This window comes from Scardinius erythrophthalmus, assembly GCF_964197995.2.
Source record: "Scardinius erythrophthalmus genome assembly, chromosome: 1".
Lineage (NCBI taxonomy): Eukaryota > Metazoa > Chordata > Actinopteri > Cypriniformes > Leuciscidae > Scardinius > Scardinius erythrophthalmus.
This window is the reverse complement of record NC_138221.1, coordinates 38,013,858-38,030,463: the sequence shown is the minus strand read 5'-3', so window position 1 is coordinate 38,030,463 and position 16,606 is coordinate 38,013,858. Positions and strand designations below refer to the sequence as shown.

General features: G+C 40.1%; 2 protein-coding genes across 5 annotated transcripts; one reads left to right on the top strand and one right to left on the bottom strand.

Moving 5' to 3' along the window:
* Positions 1–79: 79 nt before the first annotated feature.
* nudt1 (nudix (nucleoside diphosphate linked moiety X)-type motif 1) lies at positions 80–3,712 on the bottom strand. Of its 4 annotated transcripts, none has more exons than XM_081358574.1 (4): positions 2,440–2,524; positions 2,134–2,292; positions 711–856; positions 80–611 (listed from the first exon to the last, which is right to left on the bottom strand). In XM_081358574.1, exons 2-4 carry the CDS (start codon positions 2,286–2,288, stop codon positions 439–441), a joined length of 474 nt encoding a protein of 157 aa, XP_081214700.1. In that variant the 5' UTR covers positions 2,289–2,292; positions 2,440–2,524; the 3' UTR covers positions 80–438. The 4 variants fall into 4 exon arrangements, with proteins under 4 accessions (XP_081214700.1, XP_081214701.1, XP_081214699.1 ...); XM_081358575.1 differs by lacking the exon at positions 2,440–2,524 and adding an exon at positions 3,551–3,712 and having other exon boundaries at positions 87–611; XM_081358573.1 differs by lacking the exon at positions 2,440–2,524 and adding an exon at positions 2,681–3,330 and having other exon boundaries at positions 87–611.
* On the top strand, positions 3,407–5,494 carry mrm2 (mitochondrial rRNA methyltransferase 2; the record flags this gene model as incomplete). The annotated part of the gene is made up of 2 exons (XM_081358436.1): positions 3,407–3,704; positions 5,034–5,494. The coding sequence occupies 2 exons, from the start codon at positions 3,407–3,409 to the stop codon at positions 5,456–5,458; spliced, it is 723 nt and encodes a 240-aa protein (XP_081214562.1). The 3' UTR covers positions 5,459–5,494.
* Positions 5,495–16,606: the final 11,112 nt, after the last annotated feature.

Here is a 16,606-nt window from a genome sequence, read left to right as displayed (position 1 = left end):
AAGTATGCCTAAAAATATATATATTTGTTTATTTATAGATATATTTATCATATATAATTTGAAATCATTGAAGAATGCACAAAGATGTACGTCAGAATATTTAATGAAGTTAAACTTCTGTTTTCTTCTGATTAAACTTGTTTTTTAGAGGACAGGTAGTTGGATATGAAAGAACTTTATGTACACTACTGATGGAAAATCAGTTGTAAGAATAAGGAACAAAGAAACAGGTAAAAACAAAAAAATCAGAATACAGATCATGATTCATTTGAGGACTCAACCAAAATATAAATCAAACATCAAACTAATGGATAACGTTATTTTCTTATGCATGTCGTGCTCCATGGAGTCATGTACTCAGTAGTGTGAACATCAGATTTTGCCGGATCATTTCCACTGATACAATGACAATGTCCATCAATGGTATTAAAACCCCAATCAAACGTCGTCCACCTCCTCCAGTTTATGCTCCACTATCACATCATGACCGTGGAATTTAAAATATCCCAAGAACTTCTTTTTCTGAAGCATCATTGGGAACCACTGGACATCATCTGCCCACATCTGGCTGAAAGGTATTTTGTCTGTGTCAAACCACTGTGGCCTCATCTCTGAAAGACAAAACAAACCACTTCAGTGACACGTTATTAGACCTTCTGTCTCAGCATGTCTCACAAACTGGATCATAAAAAGATGTGGAGCTGTATTACCGTCTGATTCGGTTGGCTCTCCTTTATAGGCGTCAGCTCTGAAAATGTGGACATCGAGCAGTTCTGTTTCCCCAATAAACTCAAATTTGATATTTCCAATCTTGAGAAGGGTGTCAACAGTGAGGCCACTTTCCTCTAGCAGCTCCCTGTCAAATTAAATGGCATTTTGTTTCAGCTGGAAACCAATAAAAGCGGGGAAGATTGAACATGACCAATCGCGGACAGCATTGTTAAGTTCAACAGAGAAGTAAATAATATCAATCATTCGCAGCGTTACAAGGTTCAAACTGTTTAACTTTGATGTGTAGCTTCAAGGAAGTGAAAAAAACAGACACTGGAGGGAAAAGTATGGCTTTTCTAAAGTATGTTTCACTTTCAGTCTCTTGGTACCAGAAAGATGACCATTCTTAATGCTTTTACACCTGAAAAACACTGCTATTACTCAGTGTTGGAACTGTAACGCAATTATATTAATGTGTGACCATTTTTGGTGTCCAGTTCCTGGAAATGTCTAACTTTATAACAAATACACTGCAAAAATGTTTACTTTATGCATTTATTCTCACTTTATTAACCAATGTTTTTGCCGCTAACCTTCGATGACCCAATTAAACCTTTTTTGTAAGCAAATATGATTTTAGATAAACATCACATTTGTGTTTCTTTTTCGTTTGTTTTTATTGCTGATGTTAGAGTGTTAACTTTCTTCTCCTGCGTTTTGGTCTTATTAAAATATATATATTTTTTTTTTTTCATTAGCTCAGCCCAGGTGAGAAAAAGTAACGCAAAAGTAATGTAACACGTTCCTTTCCATAAAAAGTAACCAAGTAATGCAATTAGTTACTTTTTTAGGGAGTAAAGCAATATTATAACACATTACTTTTAAAAGTCACTTTCCCCAACACTGATTATAATAACAGTATTATGGAACCCACAACAATTAAAAAACAAAAATTCGATCTTAATATTTTAACCACTGAACTAAGAAATGTCCACGGGTCCCATTTCAGAAATCTGTTCACGTTATATTAACCGGTGTTATTATTGTTAACAAATTATAAAAAAATAAAGTAAAAATAATTTTCATTACTTGAAATAAAATAAACATTAAATAAAATTAAATATAAAAACTCAAATTTATTTTATTTCAGCTAGTTACCAAAGCAACAATTCTCATTTGTGTTTAGTTTAAACTTAAGGACTAAATTTTGTAATAAATAACTATATAGACATTAAAAAAACGAATAAAAACACCTAATAAAAACGACACAAACACTATACTCAAACTAAATTAGAATGAAAACAAAAATTAAATTCTAATTAAAAATGTTAACAAAATCCACAATAGCGTATGAAGGACACTGAACTGTTGTGTGTGGCATTGCTGCAGAAGAACACATCAGTGACTGTGTGTTGGCCTCACCGTCGGGCAGCCTGCTCTATGGTCTCTCCTGTCTGGACTTTCCCTCCAAACCCATTCCATTTGCCCGCTCCAAAGCCTCTCTTCTTCAAGCCCAGTAACACCCGGCCGGGCTGCACCACCAGCACCAGGGTCAGCAGTTTAGAGCTCAGCATCATCACCCTGTACACATAATACAACGTGCTGTAATACAATGTCTTTATATATGGGCTATATCATCATAATATTATATTACTTCCTGCAATATAGAGGATTTGTATTTTAAATAATATATTTCATTGTACAGATCAAGTTTTTACTTTTATTTACACTAGCACTGCAACATTCAAAAGATGATTAGCTTTTCTTAAGAGTCTATGACGTTAAACAACAAGCGACAAATGGCAACTTATAGGGTAACGTTAAATGATTAACTTAATATAAATCAGTACAGTGCAGTTTCTTAAGTTGATTCTACCCAAATAATTTGCTTACTTTGTCCAACGAAATCAGTATAGACAAAAAAATGTAACATAAAAAATAATAACATATAAGACAGATGCGTGATTACTAGAGTTCAATGAGTCGGTCGAGCTTGTTTCCCGCGTGTTGCTCGCGATCACATGGAGGCTTCAGATTGACAACAGTGAATTTGGTCATCATAGTGACTGACGTCCACATTCAGGTTTTTCAACAGATGATTTCCAGATCTGCAAAATATATAAACTCCGCCTACCTAATGTAATCGAGAGTGCAACAGTGAAATATTCTCGGTCGGAAATCCGACTCGTTTCTGTGAATCGGTTCTTTCGAACAGAACTAAACGAACTTAAAAACATGTAAACCAAAAATCAATTAATCGTTTTTTTTATGTTTTTGCAAAATATATTATTTAGTAACATTTCTGCTATGCGACTAGTAAAGGCTATTATTTCCGTCACATGAAGTTCATTGAAAAGATCCGACTCAAAAGAACGAGTCCTTCACGAATCGGACATCGTAGTGTGCAACAGTCAAATATTCTCGACTGAAAAACATATTAGACAGAAATAAATTCAAGGATGGCCATCTAAAACTGTGAGAGTATCTGATATATAGGTTAATGCATTCAATCTAAATGATTAACACGTTATCCTGAAGACAAATAAAGCACAATAATGTATAACTCAATGATTTGAAAAGTTCTGCGCAATGTTCGCGCATCTTTGACATCATGCGGACACCAGACGCACATGTGTCTTCTTGTTTTCATGTACTTCTTCATTCATTTCCTCTACAGGTCACTTCTTTGTAAATGATGTGGAAATGTATACAAAGGTCGTGCATTCACGTGTCAGCGGTCTCGCTAAAGAAGACGCCTCTGCACATGAAGGGGAGAAGTGCTGCTGATCAGAGATGGCTGGTGCGGCAGCTAAATGACCCTTTCGTTAAAGCTGCTCACCTGCAGAATTACCGCTGTAGAAGCGCCTTTAAACTGATCGAGATAGATGACAAATACAGACTTCTGAAACCTGGTTTAAGCGTCATAGATTGTGGTGCTGCGCCTGGTGCGTGGAGTCAAGTTGCCGTCCAGAGAGTCAATTCAACAGCAGAAAGTAAGTGAGTTGCTGAATTGAATTGAAATGAATTAATCAGTAAAAAGTTTTTACCTTTTTTTTTTTTTTTTACAAAAAAATATATTTCAAATAAATTAGCTTAAATCCTGAATGGTCCCAACAAAAATATTAAGCAGCACAACTGCTTTCAACATTGATAATAACTAGATGATTCTTGAGCATCAAATCAGAATGTTAGCACAGGTCAAAAGTTTGAAAACATTACTATTTTTAATCTCTTATGCTCATCAAGACTGCATTTATTTGTTAAAAAATACAGAAAAAAAAACTAATATTGTGAAATAATATTACAATTTAAAAAGATTCAAAGCTGAATTTTCATCAGCCATTACTCCAGTCTTCAGTGTCACGTGATCCTTCAGAAATCATAATAATATGCTGATTTGATACTCAGTTATGATCAATGTCGGAAACAGTTGTGCTGCTTAATATTTTTTTTGGAACCTGTGATATTTTTTCCATGATTTATTGATGAATAAAACGTTAAAAAGAACAGCATTTATTCAAAATAGAAATCTTTTCTAATTAGTCTTTACTTTTGATCAATTTACCACATCCTTGCTGAATAAAAGTATTAATTTCTTTCAAAAAAGGAATTGAATGGTAGTGTATATTGTTACAAAATATTTTTATTTTATATAAATGCTGTTCTTTTTTTACTTTTTATTCAACTAAGAATCCTGAAAAAAGTATCACAGCACATGTTATAACAAATATTATGCAGCACAACTGTTTCAAATATTGATAATAAATCAGAATATTAGAATGATTTCTGAAGGATCATGTGACACTGAAGACTGGAGCAATGATGCTGAAAATACAGCTTTGATCACAGGAATAAATTGTTTTAAAATATATTAAAATAGAAAACAGTTATAATATTTCTCAATATTACTGTTGTTACTGTATTTTGATATATCATTTCAAATAATATTTAATTAAAAAAAATGCCTCACCTAGTCCAAAGGTTTGGACAGTAGTGTATAAATATGGGTAAAAATAAGGTTCTAAAAATCGTTTTAATCGTCAAAAAAATCGTCAGTAATTTCCCTTAAATGACAAGTAATAGGTAATTTCCATTGCCATTTAAGTGAAATTACTGAACTTAAATATACGAGCTTGATAAAAATGATCATTCTACAAGAATATTTCAGATGGCACTTAGAGGCTTTTGCATCTGAACTCTTCAAATATAGTTATTGTTATCTGTATAGCTATCGTTCTTGGTGTGAACAGGCCATTAAATGTTTATTACATTCTTTTTTCAAAGCTGATATAGCCTAAACACCATCCCTTTGTTCATTCCAGGTGCAGATCTTCCAAAAGGAAGCGTAGTAGGAATAGACATATTACGCATCGCCCCTTTGGATGGAGCTCAGTTTCTGTCCAATCACGACATCACTGCTCCTTTAACTCACGTGGCGCTGGAGAGGCTCCTCCCTGAAGCTCGAGCAGATGTCATCCTCAGTGACATGGCCCCCAATGCCAGTGGGCTCAGGGAACTGGATCATGAAAGACTGGTCACCATGTGTCTATCAGCGCTGGACTTAGCTGACAAGGTTTTGCGTCCCGGGGGCTCTTTGATTTGTAAATACTGGGATGGAGCTCTGGCCCATAAGCTCCAGCAGAGACTTTCCTCTATGTTTCAAGATGTAAGAACCGTAAAGCCAAGAGCAAGCAGGAAGGAGTCAGCAGAGCTTTTCTTCCTGGCGAGGATGTTTAAAATGAGATAGGATGAAGTATTTTTCATTGTAATATATGAAATATAAATAAATATATATTTAATAAAAGAAAGCAGTTGGGTTTTTATTGCTTGCCTACAACCAGATCAGTGCATTAGAAACTAGAAACCTAATACGTATCCTGAACATAAAAAAAGCTATAGCAGAATAAATATGAAGTCAGATTTGCATATGATTTTCATTTTATCAGTAAGGCCTAATTTTATAAAGACATGATTGGCATGCATCTAAATGCTTTTCAGTGAGTAATTTCATATTTATAGTATATTTTACACTATAATAGTGTATAGTTTCCTCCTATTAGTAATTATATCCTTACGTGCAACATGTATTATTTATTGGATTAGATCAGTGTTTCTCAAATGGCCATCCGTGAAGCATTTGTATAAAGTTGTGTAAAAACTAAACTAAATAAAATCTTTAGAATTGACTAAAAGTGACTAAAATTAACTGATTGTGTTTGCATTAATATTTTAATTTACGCTTGTGTTCTCTAACTTCACAATCCAACTGCTGACCTAACAAACAGGTGGCTCATTTAGGGTTTACCAGCTAACCTTTATTAGTGAAAAAAAGTAGCAATGTATTTAACAAAATGGCAGACTTGCAAGAATCAAGTTTATTTCATGATTCATATTTACGATATGAATTGTGTACACATGTAGCCTAAACCCTAAAAACATTGTTTTGAGGAAGTTGGTTCTTCCCATGACATGTCGAAGTTCCTGTTGTTATAAATACTTAAATAATGTCACTCACTTTTATCCATCAGTGTAAGTGTTCGGCCTGATTTTAGCCAAATTATGTGTGGACTGCTGTCAATATTTTAATTTGTTAGAATGGTGTTAGGTACTCCCACAGTACTGGAGTAAATGTAATCAGTTACTGTACTTTAGTATCTTTTTGACTGAGTGTAAAAGATATTAGCAACTTTTACTCTACTTGACTACATTTTTGAATAAGTATATGTAGGCCTACTCTTTACTCCGAAACATTTGTGATGAGTAATGCATGGTCTAGCTTTTTCTGAGGCAGTTCATTTCTGCTAGAAAAGACGAAGTATCTCCATCTACAGGGCATTGAAGGTATTATATCTTGTGCATTATTGCTCTTACTCACCCAAACTTGTCAATAAAGCTAATTTACTCCAACACAAGTGCATTAGCTGGTAGTTTCTGAATCGCAGGTGTTTCATATACGAGATGAGGACGTGCCTGCAGTTGGTGTTGAGGCCGATGACGTCGAGTGCAACATTGCTCAAAAAGTTGCCCTGTGTATCATCACCTTAAGACTTTTACTCAAGCTGTATTGGAATTGGTGACTTGTAACTTGTGATGAAGTCATTTTCGCTGTAAGGTATCTGTACTTTTACTCTCAAGTATGGTTTTCAGGTAGGCTACTCTTCTTTACACCTCTGGGTACCCCACAATTTCTGTTTTACTCTTGAATTTGTTCCCCCTCTAACACTGAATTGACCAATATTCACTTGGCCTGAAGATGGTGCTCTTGAGTTGCCAGTACGAAAGCAGCAGAATTAGCTGAACACACTCTCACACACACCCCAGCAGTTTGAAGAAGAGGTGGCGTGGACCGGCTGTTATTTGGAACCCTGTTTTTCCCGACCGTTTAGGAGTCGAGTGCTCAAGAATTAAAAATCCTGCATTGTCATTTGCATTTTTAGCAAACTCTTGAAGTGTGGCTTATTTGACAATGCTTTAATCTTGTGTTTCTCTAACCGGAAAGCTAAATTGTTTGCGTAATACCGAAAAACCGTTTTTCCAGTTGCATAGAAAGATGCAATCATTCTCTCATTATAAGCGAGGAGCTGCAGAGAGGATGGATAAGTGTCTTATAGACAGCATGACTAATGAGAATCCTTTGTCCCTGTAGCAGTGCAGTCTCACAGACATTAGCCTGACACATTATTATCACTCTCTTTCTACAGTCCAGCTGTGAATGACATCCAGCTTGTGCTTCTAACGTGGACAGTTTAGATCTAACATTTGTTCAAATGTGAAATATAAATGTTAGAAATAATAAAAGGGGTTTTAATGATTCATAGAGGTTAGAGCAGAGTGTATTAATCACTAAAGCCTCATGGAGTTGGGAGTTTTATGGTTATACATTCCTTGCCTATAATGCTCAACTCTAAAACTTTAAGTAGCTTGAACTGAATGCTGCATGCTTGATTTGAAAGCACTTGAAAAAGAATGTCAGGTCCGACTCTGGATTGCTCTAATCTCAAGCTCAGGGAATCTTCAGCTGAGAGACTCAAACATACCTAAATGAATTCTGCCGGCAGCTCCGGCGCTTTCATATTCGACTGAGCTGCAGCGTGTACCATACAGTATGGAAATTCTTGCAACCTCACTCTTTAATCTGAGCGTCTGTGTCAGCAATATGTTTAATGTGTGCCGCTTCGGTCAATTTGAATGCTGTGGTTTTTGATCATCGCTCTGACGTATCAAAAACGTACGTTCGGGGGACAATCCACTCCTGCGTCAGTGACATGTCAAAAGAGCCTGGAGAATTCATTATAGAAGATTAAGGAATTTATTTGAGAGCTTAGTTTTATACGCCTCTTAACGGTTGTAAAAGTGGAGACTATAGTGTCTACAGGGGTTCAGCAACACTGAGTGATATGGAAATACAAGTGATCGTGCTAAATTTATAAATAGCTTTTTTGAAGGGGTTATCAACTTGATTTTAAAGTTTTCTTTCTCTTTCTTTTTATTTCTTTATGGTTCATTGGTGTTAATTCACATCCTTCAGGTTTCTTGGAACCTTCTCAAATACCTACTCTCGGAGGTCGAAGTTCAGGGACTGTAATAATTTGCTGTCTATTATTGTGACAGACTTGAGAGTTAATACTGGATAGCAACATCTTTATTTTAGGATTTGTGCTCCATTCAGAATTATGTGAAAGCTTTCTACATTCATGAATTTGAATTGAATTTGTTTTTAGGTAGTGAAAACAATTCAAAGTTGAAATTCAAATATAAATGTAAGATATTACATATAGCATAGCTAAAAAACGTTTCCGGGTCGAGTACGCTGTGCATGTCTGTGCTTCCGCTTCGCACCAGGATTGTTTGTATGTTTTGCCTGCATATTTTTTTTGGTCAAATCATTTTTATCGGAACTCTGTGTGGATTACTCCGTTTCTCACTGCTGATCTCTGAACTGGACTGTTGTTACTAGCTACCTCTGCTGTCTGTAAGTCTGACCTCGAGAATGCTGTGCAGCTGCTTCGCACCTGGTTGGATTACTCCATTTTTCAGTGGTGATCTCTGAACTGGATTGTCTATAAGTTTGCCATCGGGCTGCCGCGAGCTCTCTACCCTGTTACATCTTTACCACACTCGGCTCTTCAGATGGTATCAACATGCTTTGGGCAAAAAAAAAATCTTTCTTCTTTTTTCTTTTGCCTCATTTTTTTGTCTTGCATCTGTAATGGATATTGGATATTTACCATCACAACTAAGGGCCTTGAACTGCCGCCTGCGTCTTGATCCGATGACGTATGAATACTGTCAGAGACAAGAGATTCTCCGTCGCCCACGATACATACACCGCTCGCAGCGTGCACTCAAGAGTACCTTTTGCTCTAAGCCTGATGCTCTTCCATGCATCTGGACCAACTACAGACTGTCGTCCATACCTAGACAATTGCCTGCCAGTCACACTATTCAGTGCTTTCTGATCTATCTCATTGATAGCGATCAGCAACATACCTCTAATTTGAATGTCTTGCATCATCACTTTGCACTTTTGAACTGTCAATCAATCTCGGGCAAAGCCCCTTATCTCAATGAAATGATCGCTGACAATAAGCTTGACATTTTTCTTCTCACTGAAACTTGGCAAGTTCTTGAAGATTTTCTGCAGTTAAATCTACTTACACCAGATGGATATAAGTATCTGTCTAGACCTCGAATGCATGGTAAAGGGGGTGGTCTCGCTTTCATCCATTGTGATAACCTCCGACTCAAGCAACTTGACTTTCACGACACCAATACATTTGAATACATGGTATTGAAGGCTGACTCTCTTATGCAAACTGACTGTCCACTATTTAGCTTTTATTGAACATGTCAGAAATTACAAATCGGCCCTGAACTCGGCTCGTTCTAGTTTAGTATCTGCCACAATTAACAAATCAAGCAACAGGCCAAAAGCATTATTTAACACAATAAAAAAATAAACTGTTCATTCCTGAAATACCTGCTAGAAAAGACAGATGCCGTCCACCAGTGCTTCTCTAATGATGCTACAAATATTAGATATTTGCCGAATTAATCTGGTCAGTCCCTGACTTTCTTTTCTCTGACTACTCCATCTTCTGTGTCTGAGTTTATTTTGAAATCCAACCCTTCATCTTGTCGTCTTGACCCTGCTCCTACTCCTCTTCTGAAACTCTGCCATTCACTTATCTCTGCACCTATCTCTCACGTCATCAATGCGTCTCTTACCTCTGCTTCATTACCTCTGCCACTCAAAACTGCTTCTGTTAACCTTGTTCTCAAGAAACCCAACCTTGATCCCTCAGTTTTATCTAATTATCGTCCTATTTCAAATCTACCCTTCATAGCAAAATTACTGGAAAGTACTGTTGCCTCCTAGCTTCAGTCTTTTCTGGTCGAAAATAATCTCTTTGATCCCTTTCAATCTGGGTTTCGCCCCCTTCATAGCACTGAAACTGCACTTGTCAAGGTACTGAATGATCTGCTTCTTTCTGGTGACTCTGGTTCTCTGTCTATACTCCTGCTGCTCGACCTCGGCTCTGCCTTTGATACTGTCTTCCATGATCTACTAATTTCTCGCCTTTCGGATGTGGGTATTTCTGGTGCTGCTCTTTCTTGGTTCTCTTCCTATCTCTCTGACAGACAATTCTACATTTCAGTACAAGATTTTCGCTCACCTACTGTCACCCTGAAGCAAGGTGTCCCCCAGGGATCCGTTCTCGGACCATTATTATTCATAATTTACATAATACCTCTTGGTCAGATCTTCCACCGTCACAGTTTTAATTACAATTTTTTACGCTGATGACATCCAATTATATACCATCTGTACACCTGCTCTATCTGTCACAATGGACAAAATCTCTGCTTGTGAGCATGAAATAAAAGATTGGCTTCATTCAGATTTTCTAAAACGTAACATGGACAAAACTGAGATTATTTTTACTGGTCACTCACTAGCAAAATTCCTACCAATTTGACCTGTGAGCCTTCTCGTTGTCCCTTGGCATCGCCTAGCTTCAGTGGGGGGCAGATCATTCAGTGTTGTTGCACCCAAACTAAGGAACTCTCTCCCCCGATCACTCTGTTATGTTAATACTATTTCTGAATTTAAAACTATGTTCAAAACTCACTTATTTTGATCCCCTAAAGTAAGACTGATTACCCCTAACTAACTGCTTGTTGTTTGTACTAGTTCTTAAAGACACAGTCTTAACATAATGTTCAAGCAACTGACCAATATCCTACTACTATATAATTTTAGACAAAACCATTATGCTCTGGGTATAGAAAGCTCCTTTCCACAGTTGACAAATTGACCCCATTTACTTTATTATTACACCTTTCATTAGCGAATGATTCATCTTTGTATGTTATACCAAAGAATAAAAACACAATGGTCTTCTTAATCTTTCATCACATTGTAATAACTTGCTCAACTTTCACTTCTTGCAGCTAGGGATGTGCAGTCTATAAGTTCATGTTAACTGATAGCAAGCAAGTCTGGTATTGGTAATGCAGCCTTTCTAAAATATTGTCGATATTTAATGTCAGCATTAAATTTCATGTTACATTTTTTTTTAATTTGTATGGTGAAATAACTCTAAAGCTAAATGACTATGGCCTGGTTTCACAAATAGGCCTAAGATTAAGCCAGGATTAGACTTTAGTTCAATTAGGACATTTAAATTGCTTTTATAAATGTGCCTTAGAAAAAAAAAAAAAAAAAACATTACTGGTGTGCATCTTGAGACAAAACAATGGCACTGACATATTTTAAGATATATCAGTGCAAGTTGCTTTCAGTTAAGACAGCTCAAACTGGCATTTTAGTCTGGGACTAGCCTTAAGCCTTGTCAAGTCAAGTCAAGTCAACTTTATTTATATAGCGCTTTTCACAATACAGATTGTATCAAAGCAGCTTCACAGTATTAAATAAAATAGTACATCAGTGTTTGTTTCTAGTGTAAAACGTCCACGTTTGGTAATGCTGATCAATAGTATTGTTGATTGATTAATTAAATTAAGTATCCTTGTCTGTGATACCGGGGGTAAAGGTGTCATGGCTGGTTGAAGTGCAGATGAGAAATAAAGGCTGGATCTATTCGCATGCAGTATTTTATTTTAAACTCAAAAAAACGTGGGAGTGGTTAGTTGTCACAATGAGCGAGAAAGGTTGACATGAAACATCTTGGTTACGTATGTAACCCTCGTTCCCTGAAGGAGGGAACAGTGACTGATGAATGGGGGTTTCGCTTAGAAGCCTATCACCTTCGAGTTCTTACAAAACGAGCCAATGGCAAGGCAATGCCATGGGTCTGAGGAATTTGCATAGCACAACTCCGCTCCACGTCGTGGGTATATAAGGAGCTGCGCGTGCAATCTCGCATTATGTTACCTGCTGAGGAGCCGAGACTGAATGCCCGGCTGTTCCAGTGAACGAGGGTTACATACGTAACCGAGACGTTCCCTTTCAATCAGTCACTATGAGTTACATCAGTGACTGACGAATGGAGGCCCCTATTTAATCACGCCACAGTGGCTGTCTTCCAATGCCCTGTGCAAGTCAGAGCTCGCTGCCATGAGACTAGCACTGACGAAGGGCAAGGCTTAACGCAGGAATACCAAGGTACACTGGGAAGCATATCCCCGTGGAAATATGCAACACACTGCCTGCCCACAGGGAGGTCTTACAGAATACACATATGACCCGCGAACGGGATGCATATAGAAAACACTGAGGTATCCAGCCCGCAGGGTGGAAGTTTCAACCCCAGGGGTGGCAAGGTGGTCTTGCCAAGGGAAAGACACATGCTCAAAGAGACTTACCATGGAAATACCCATGTAGGGGTTGCCCAACGGGGGAACCATGCACACGGAGGCACCTAGCCTGACACGAAAGGCTGCCACTGGCATGCACTCCGGAGCGTGCCCTTTTGCCATGCCCATCTCGGGAATCGATTGCGAAGCCAGTGCTGAAGCGGTCTCATATGAAGCAGTCTGAGCGGCGTGACTGCCGCTGTGGATGCCATATGCCCCAGGAGCCTCTGAAATAACTTCAGTGGAACCGCACTCTTGCCCTCGAATTGACTCAGGCAATTCAGCAGTGACTGCGCGCGCTCACTCGTAAGTTGCGCGTACATGGCGACGAGTCGACTTCCATACCGAGAAAAGAGATCCTCTGCATGGGGGAGAGTTTGCTCTTTTCCCAGTTGACCTGAAGGCCCAGACGGGTGAGGTGCCGGAGCACCAAGTCACTGTGCTCGCAAACCTGAATGGAGAATGGAGAAAAGAATGGAGACAGGAAAGTACGTGTCCTTCAGGTCGATCACTGCAAACCAATCCAATGGATGAACGCATTCGAAAATGAACAAAAGATTCTCCCCCGGCCCTCCTCCGGGGGAAGGAGTAGCCCTACAACCACCTCCTTGAAAGAACAGCGGTCTATCTCTGAGCAGCCCGTATCAGGGGCGCCGCTTTGCCTGGTGTTTGGCAGGCTGTGGGGCAGATGCGGGCTGGGGCGCCTTCCTGCGACCACCTCCACGGGGCGGGAGGGACGGGAGCCTCAGGTGGAGGCAGCAGCTGGCCGCCGGGGCAGAATATGTTTGATGGCCTCAGTCTGCTTCTGGGCGGCCGAGAACTGTTGGGCAAAGTCCTCGACTGCGCTGCCGAAGAGACCAGTCTGGGATATGGGAGAGTTGAGGAAACATGTTCGCTCAGCCTCCCGCATATCAGCCAGGTTGAGCCACAGATGGCGTTCCTGGACCACACATGTGGACATCACCTGACCCAGGGAGCGCACCGTCACCTTCCTCACTCATAGAGTGAGGTCAGTGGTGGTACGCAGCTCTTGCATGAGCCCTGGATCAGCCCTGCCCTCATGCATGTCTCTGAGTGCCCGTGCCTGATATACTTGCAGGATGGCCATAGCATGCAAAGAGGAGGCAGCCTGCCCCGCAGCTCTACAGGCTTTAGCTACGAGTGTGGACGAAAACCTACAGGCTTCGGAGGGGTGCTTAGGGTCGCCACGCCAGATGAAGGCGCTCTGGGGACACAGTTGCATCGCCACAGAACGTTTCACCGGGGGGACCCCAGTGTACCCTTTGGCCGCAGCCTCATCGAGGGCAGAGAAGGCGGAGGAGGCCACTGAGTGGTCGAGAGAAGTCAAAGGAGACTTCCACAATCTCATGACCTCTTCATGCACTTCCGGGAAGAAAGGAATTGGGGGTGGGTGCTGACGGGTGTCAGCAGGCGCCACCCCCAAAAACCAATCATTAAGCCTTGAGCGCTCAGGACATGGCACACAAGCCCGATGCTCGCGGCTGCCCAGGAAAGCATGGCAGTCAATTCTTGATCAGACTCGGGCAATGCTGGCACCCTCAAAGGAGGTAGCACAGCCGAGTCTTCATCTCCAGATGACTCAAGCCCACCTTTTGATGCGGCAATAGACATGATGTCATCTGCCGGGGAGCCGAATGAAACGCTGGGCCTGCCACAAGACTGGCCAGCGACCTCATCCGGAAACCTCATGGGTTGCAATGTGCTAGAGAGGGGTGTGGCCCGAGGAGGATTCAGGTTGTTCCACACCGTCACCCTCAAATGACCCTGGCCACCGGCCAAAGTGTCCCCTATCATGGAGGTAATAGATTGGGGTGTGGCCGAGGGGACACTACCTCTACAAAGGTCATCGAGTCTCAATCGCAACATTGCGATGGTCATGTTCCCTCAATGAGAACATGACGCATCCACGAATGCTGCCTGAGAGTGATTCAAGTCCAAACACACCAGGCAGCGTTCGTGCCCATTAGCAGAATTAATCTGTCTACCACACCCAGATATACACGGGCGAGACACACAAAAAGACTGCTGAAGCGACCAGGGAAAAACTGTTGGCAGATCACTGCATAGACCAGCAGCAGGAATGTGATCTCGCTGTAGCGCGCTGTAATACCAACACCGCTGAAGAGTCGCTCATCTCGTATTTCACAGAACTCGTAGACCATATGCAGTGGAGAGAAGTGAAGTACACTCGGCTCTGAAGCAGAAACATAATGTGAGATTGCATGCGCAGCTCCTTATATACCTACGAGGTGGGGTGGAGTTGTGCTATGCAAATTCCGCAGACCCATGCCATTGTCTTGCCATTGGCTCGTTTTGTAAGAACTCGTCTTCTAAGCGAAACCCCTATTCGTCAGTCACTGACGTAACTCTTAGTGACTGACTGAAAGGGAACAGCTAAATCTCGAACCTCCGGGGAATCACCAGCTTTAAAGGGGTGGTATAATGCCCTTTTCACATTATGTAAAATAAGTATTCGACGTCCACAGAGTGTGTACAGTATGTGAAGTTTTAGCTCAAAATACCCCACAGATATTTTTATATAGCATGTTAAAGTTGTCACTTTTTGAGGGTGAGCAAAAACGCACCATTTTTGTGTCTGTCCCTTTAAATGCAATTGAGCTGCTGCTCCTGGTACAGGGGGCGGAGCTTCAACAGTAGGGTTGGGTACCGAGACCCGGTTCCAATAGGGAACCGGTTCCGACGTAAACGGTAGTAACCAGACCGAATAAGAACGAAACTTTCGGTGCCTGATTTCGGTGCCTGACGTTTTTTACCGCCCCCTATAAAACATCTCGCGGCACGAATGATCCAATAATAAAACATCTCCAGTAAACCAGCAGAGCCAGCATTAATTTAGTTCGTTTGTTAAATAAGAGGCGATCTAGCGCTGAAATGCGTTTTTTAAATCAAGTGATCAAAGTGCTCGTTGCCGCTGCGATCAGTGGCGCGGATACAGTGTTTTCTCTTGTGGCTCGCGCCCACCGCAATGTCACTCCGACACGCGCTTCGTTGCGGAGATCGATCTATTTATGAGGCGCCGTCTATATGATTATGTGCGCGGAGAGTTTGTGTGTGTGTGTGTGTGTGTGTGTGCTCGCGTCTCAGATGAGTATGCGCGGAGAGTTCCGCGCGTCTCGTGTGTGTAGAGTTTGCGTGTTTGTGCGTGAGCGACTTTAGATGTGATGTTGAGCATTTCATATTAGTTTGAGCATTCAGCAGTATACATGTATGACTACTTAGTAGGCCTATGTGTATGCAAGGGTTTCATATGTGCGTGAATGAAGTTTGATTTAAAGGGATACTCCACTTTAAAATGAAAATTCTGTCATCATATACTCACCCTCATGTTGTTTCAATTCTTTATGAATTTCTTTCTTCTGCTGAACAGAAAGGAAGATATTTAGAATAATATCAGTAACCAGACAGTTTCTGGTCTCATTTACTTCCATAGTATTTTTTTTTCCTACTAGCCTATGGAAGTCAATGAGACCAGAAACTGTCTGGTTACTGATATTATTCTAAATATCTTCCTTTCTGTTCAGCAGAAGAAAGAAATTCATACAGGTTTGAAACAACATGAGGGTGAGTATATGATGACAGAATTTTCATTTTAAAGTGGAGTATCCCTTTAAGCCCTAGACAACACCTATCTATTCATTCTGGTGAAATCACAAAATATAATGGACACAAAGTGTCCCTGCTTGATATACAACCACTGATGAGCATAATCATAAAAAATAAAAAATAAAAAAATAAACTACGAATGCGGATTAGAACCCAAAACCTCTGACATGCCTGACTAAAGTTCAAGTTCAGCTGCCAGTGTTCCTCTTCGCATAAGTCTAATATTTTTCGGCTACATCAGTAGCCTTTTAAAGGGCACATTTTTTCATTTAATCAGAAATCAGAAAATCTTTTTCAGAAAATCAAACACACACACACACACACACACACACACACACACACACACACACACAGAGGTATTATTTTTTTGATAAAGTGTGTGCAGTTTAGTTTTGTTAAGTACCGTTTCAAGAACCGTTTAAGCACCGGA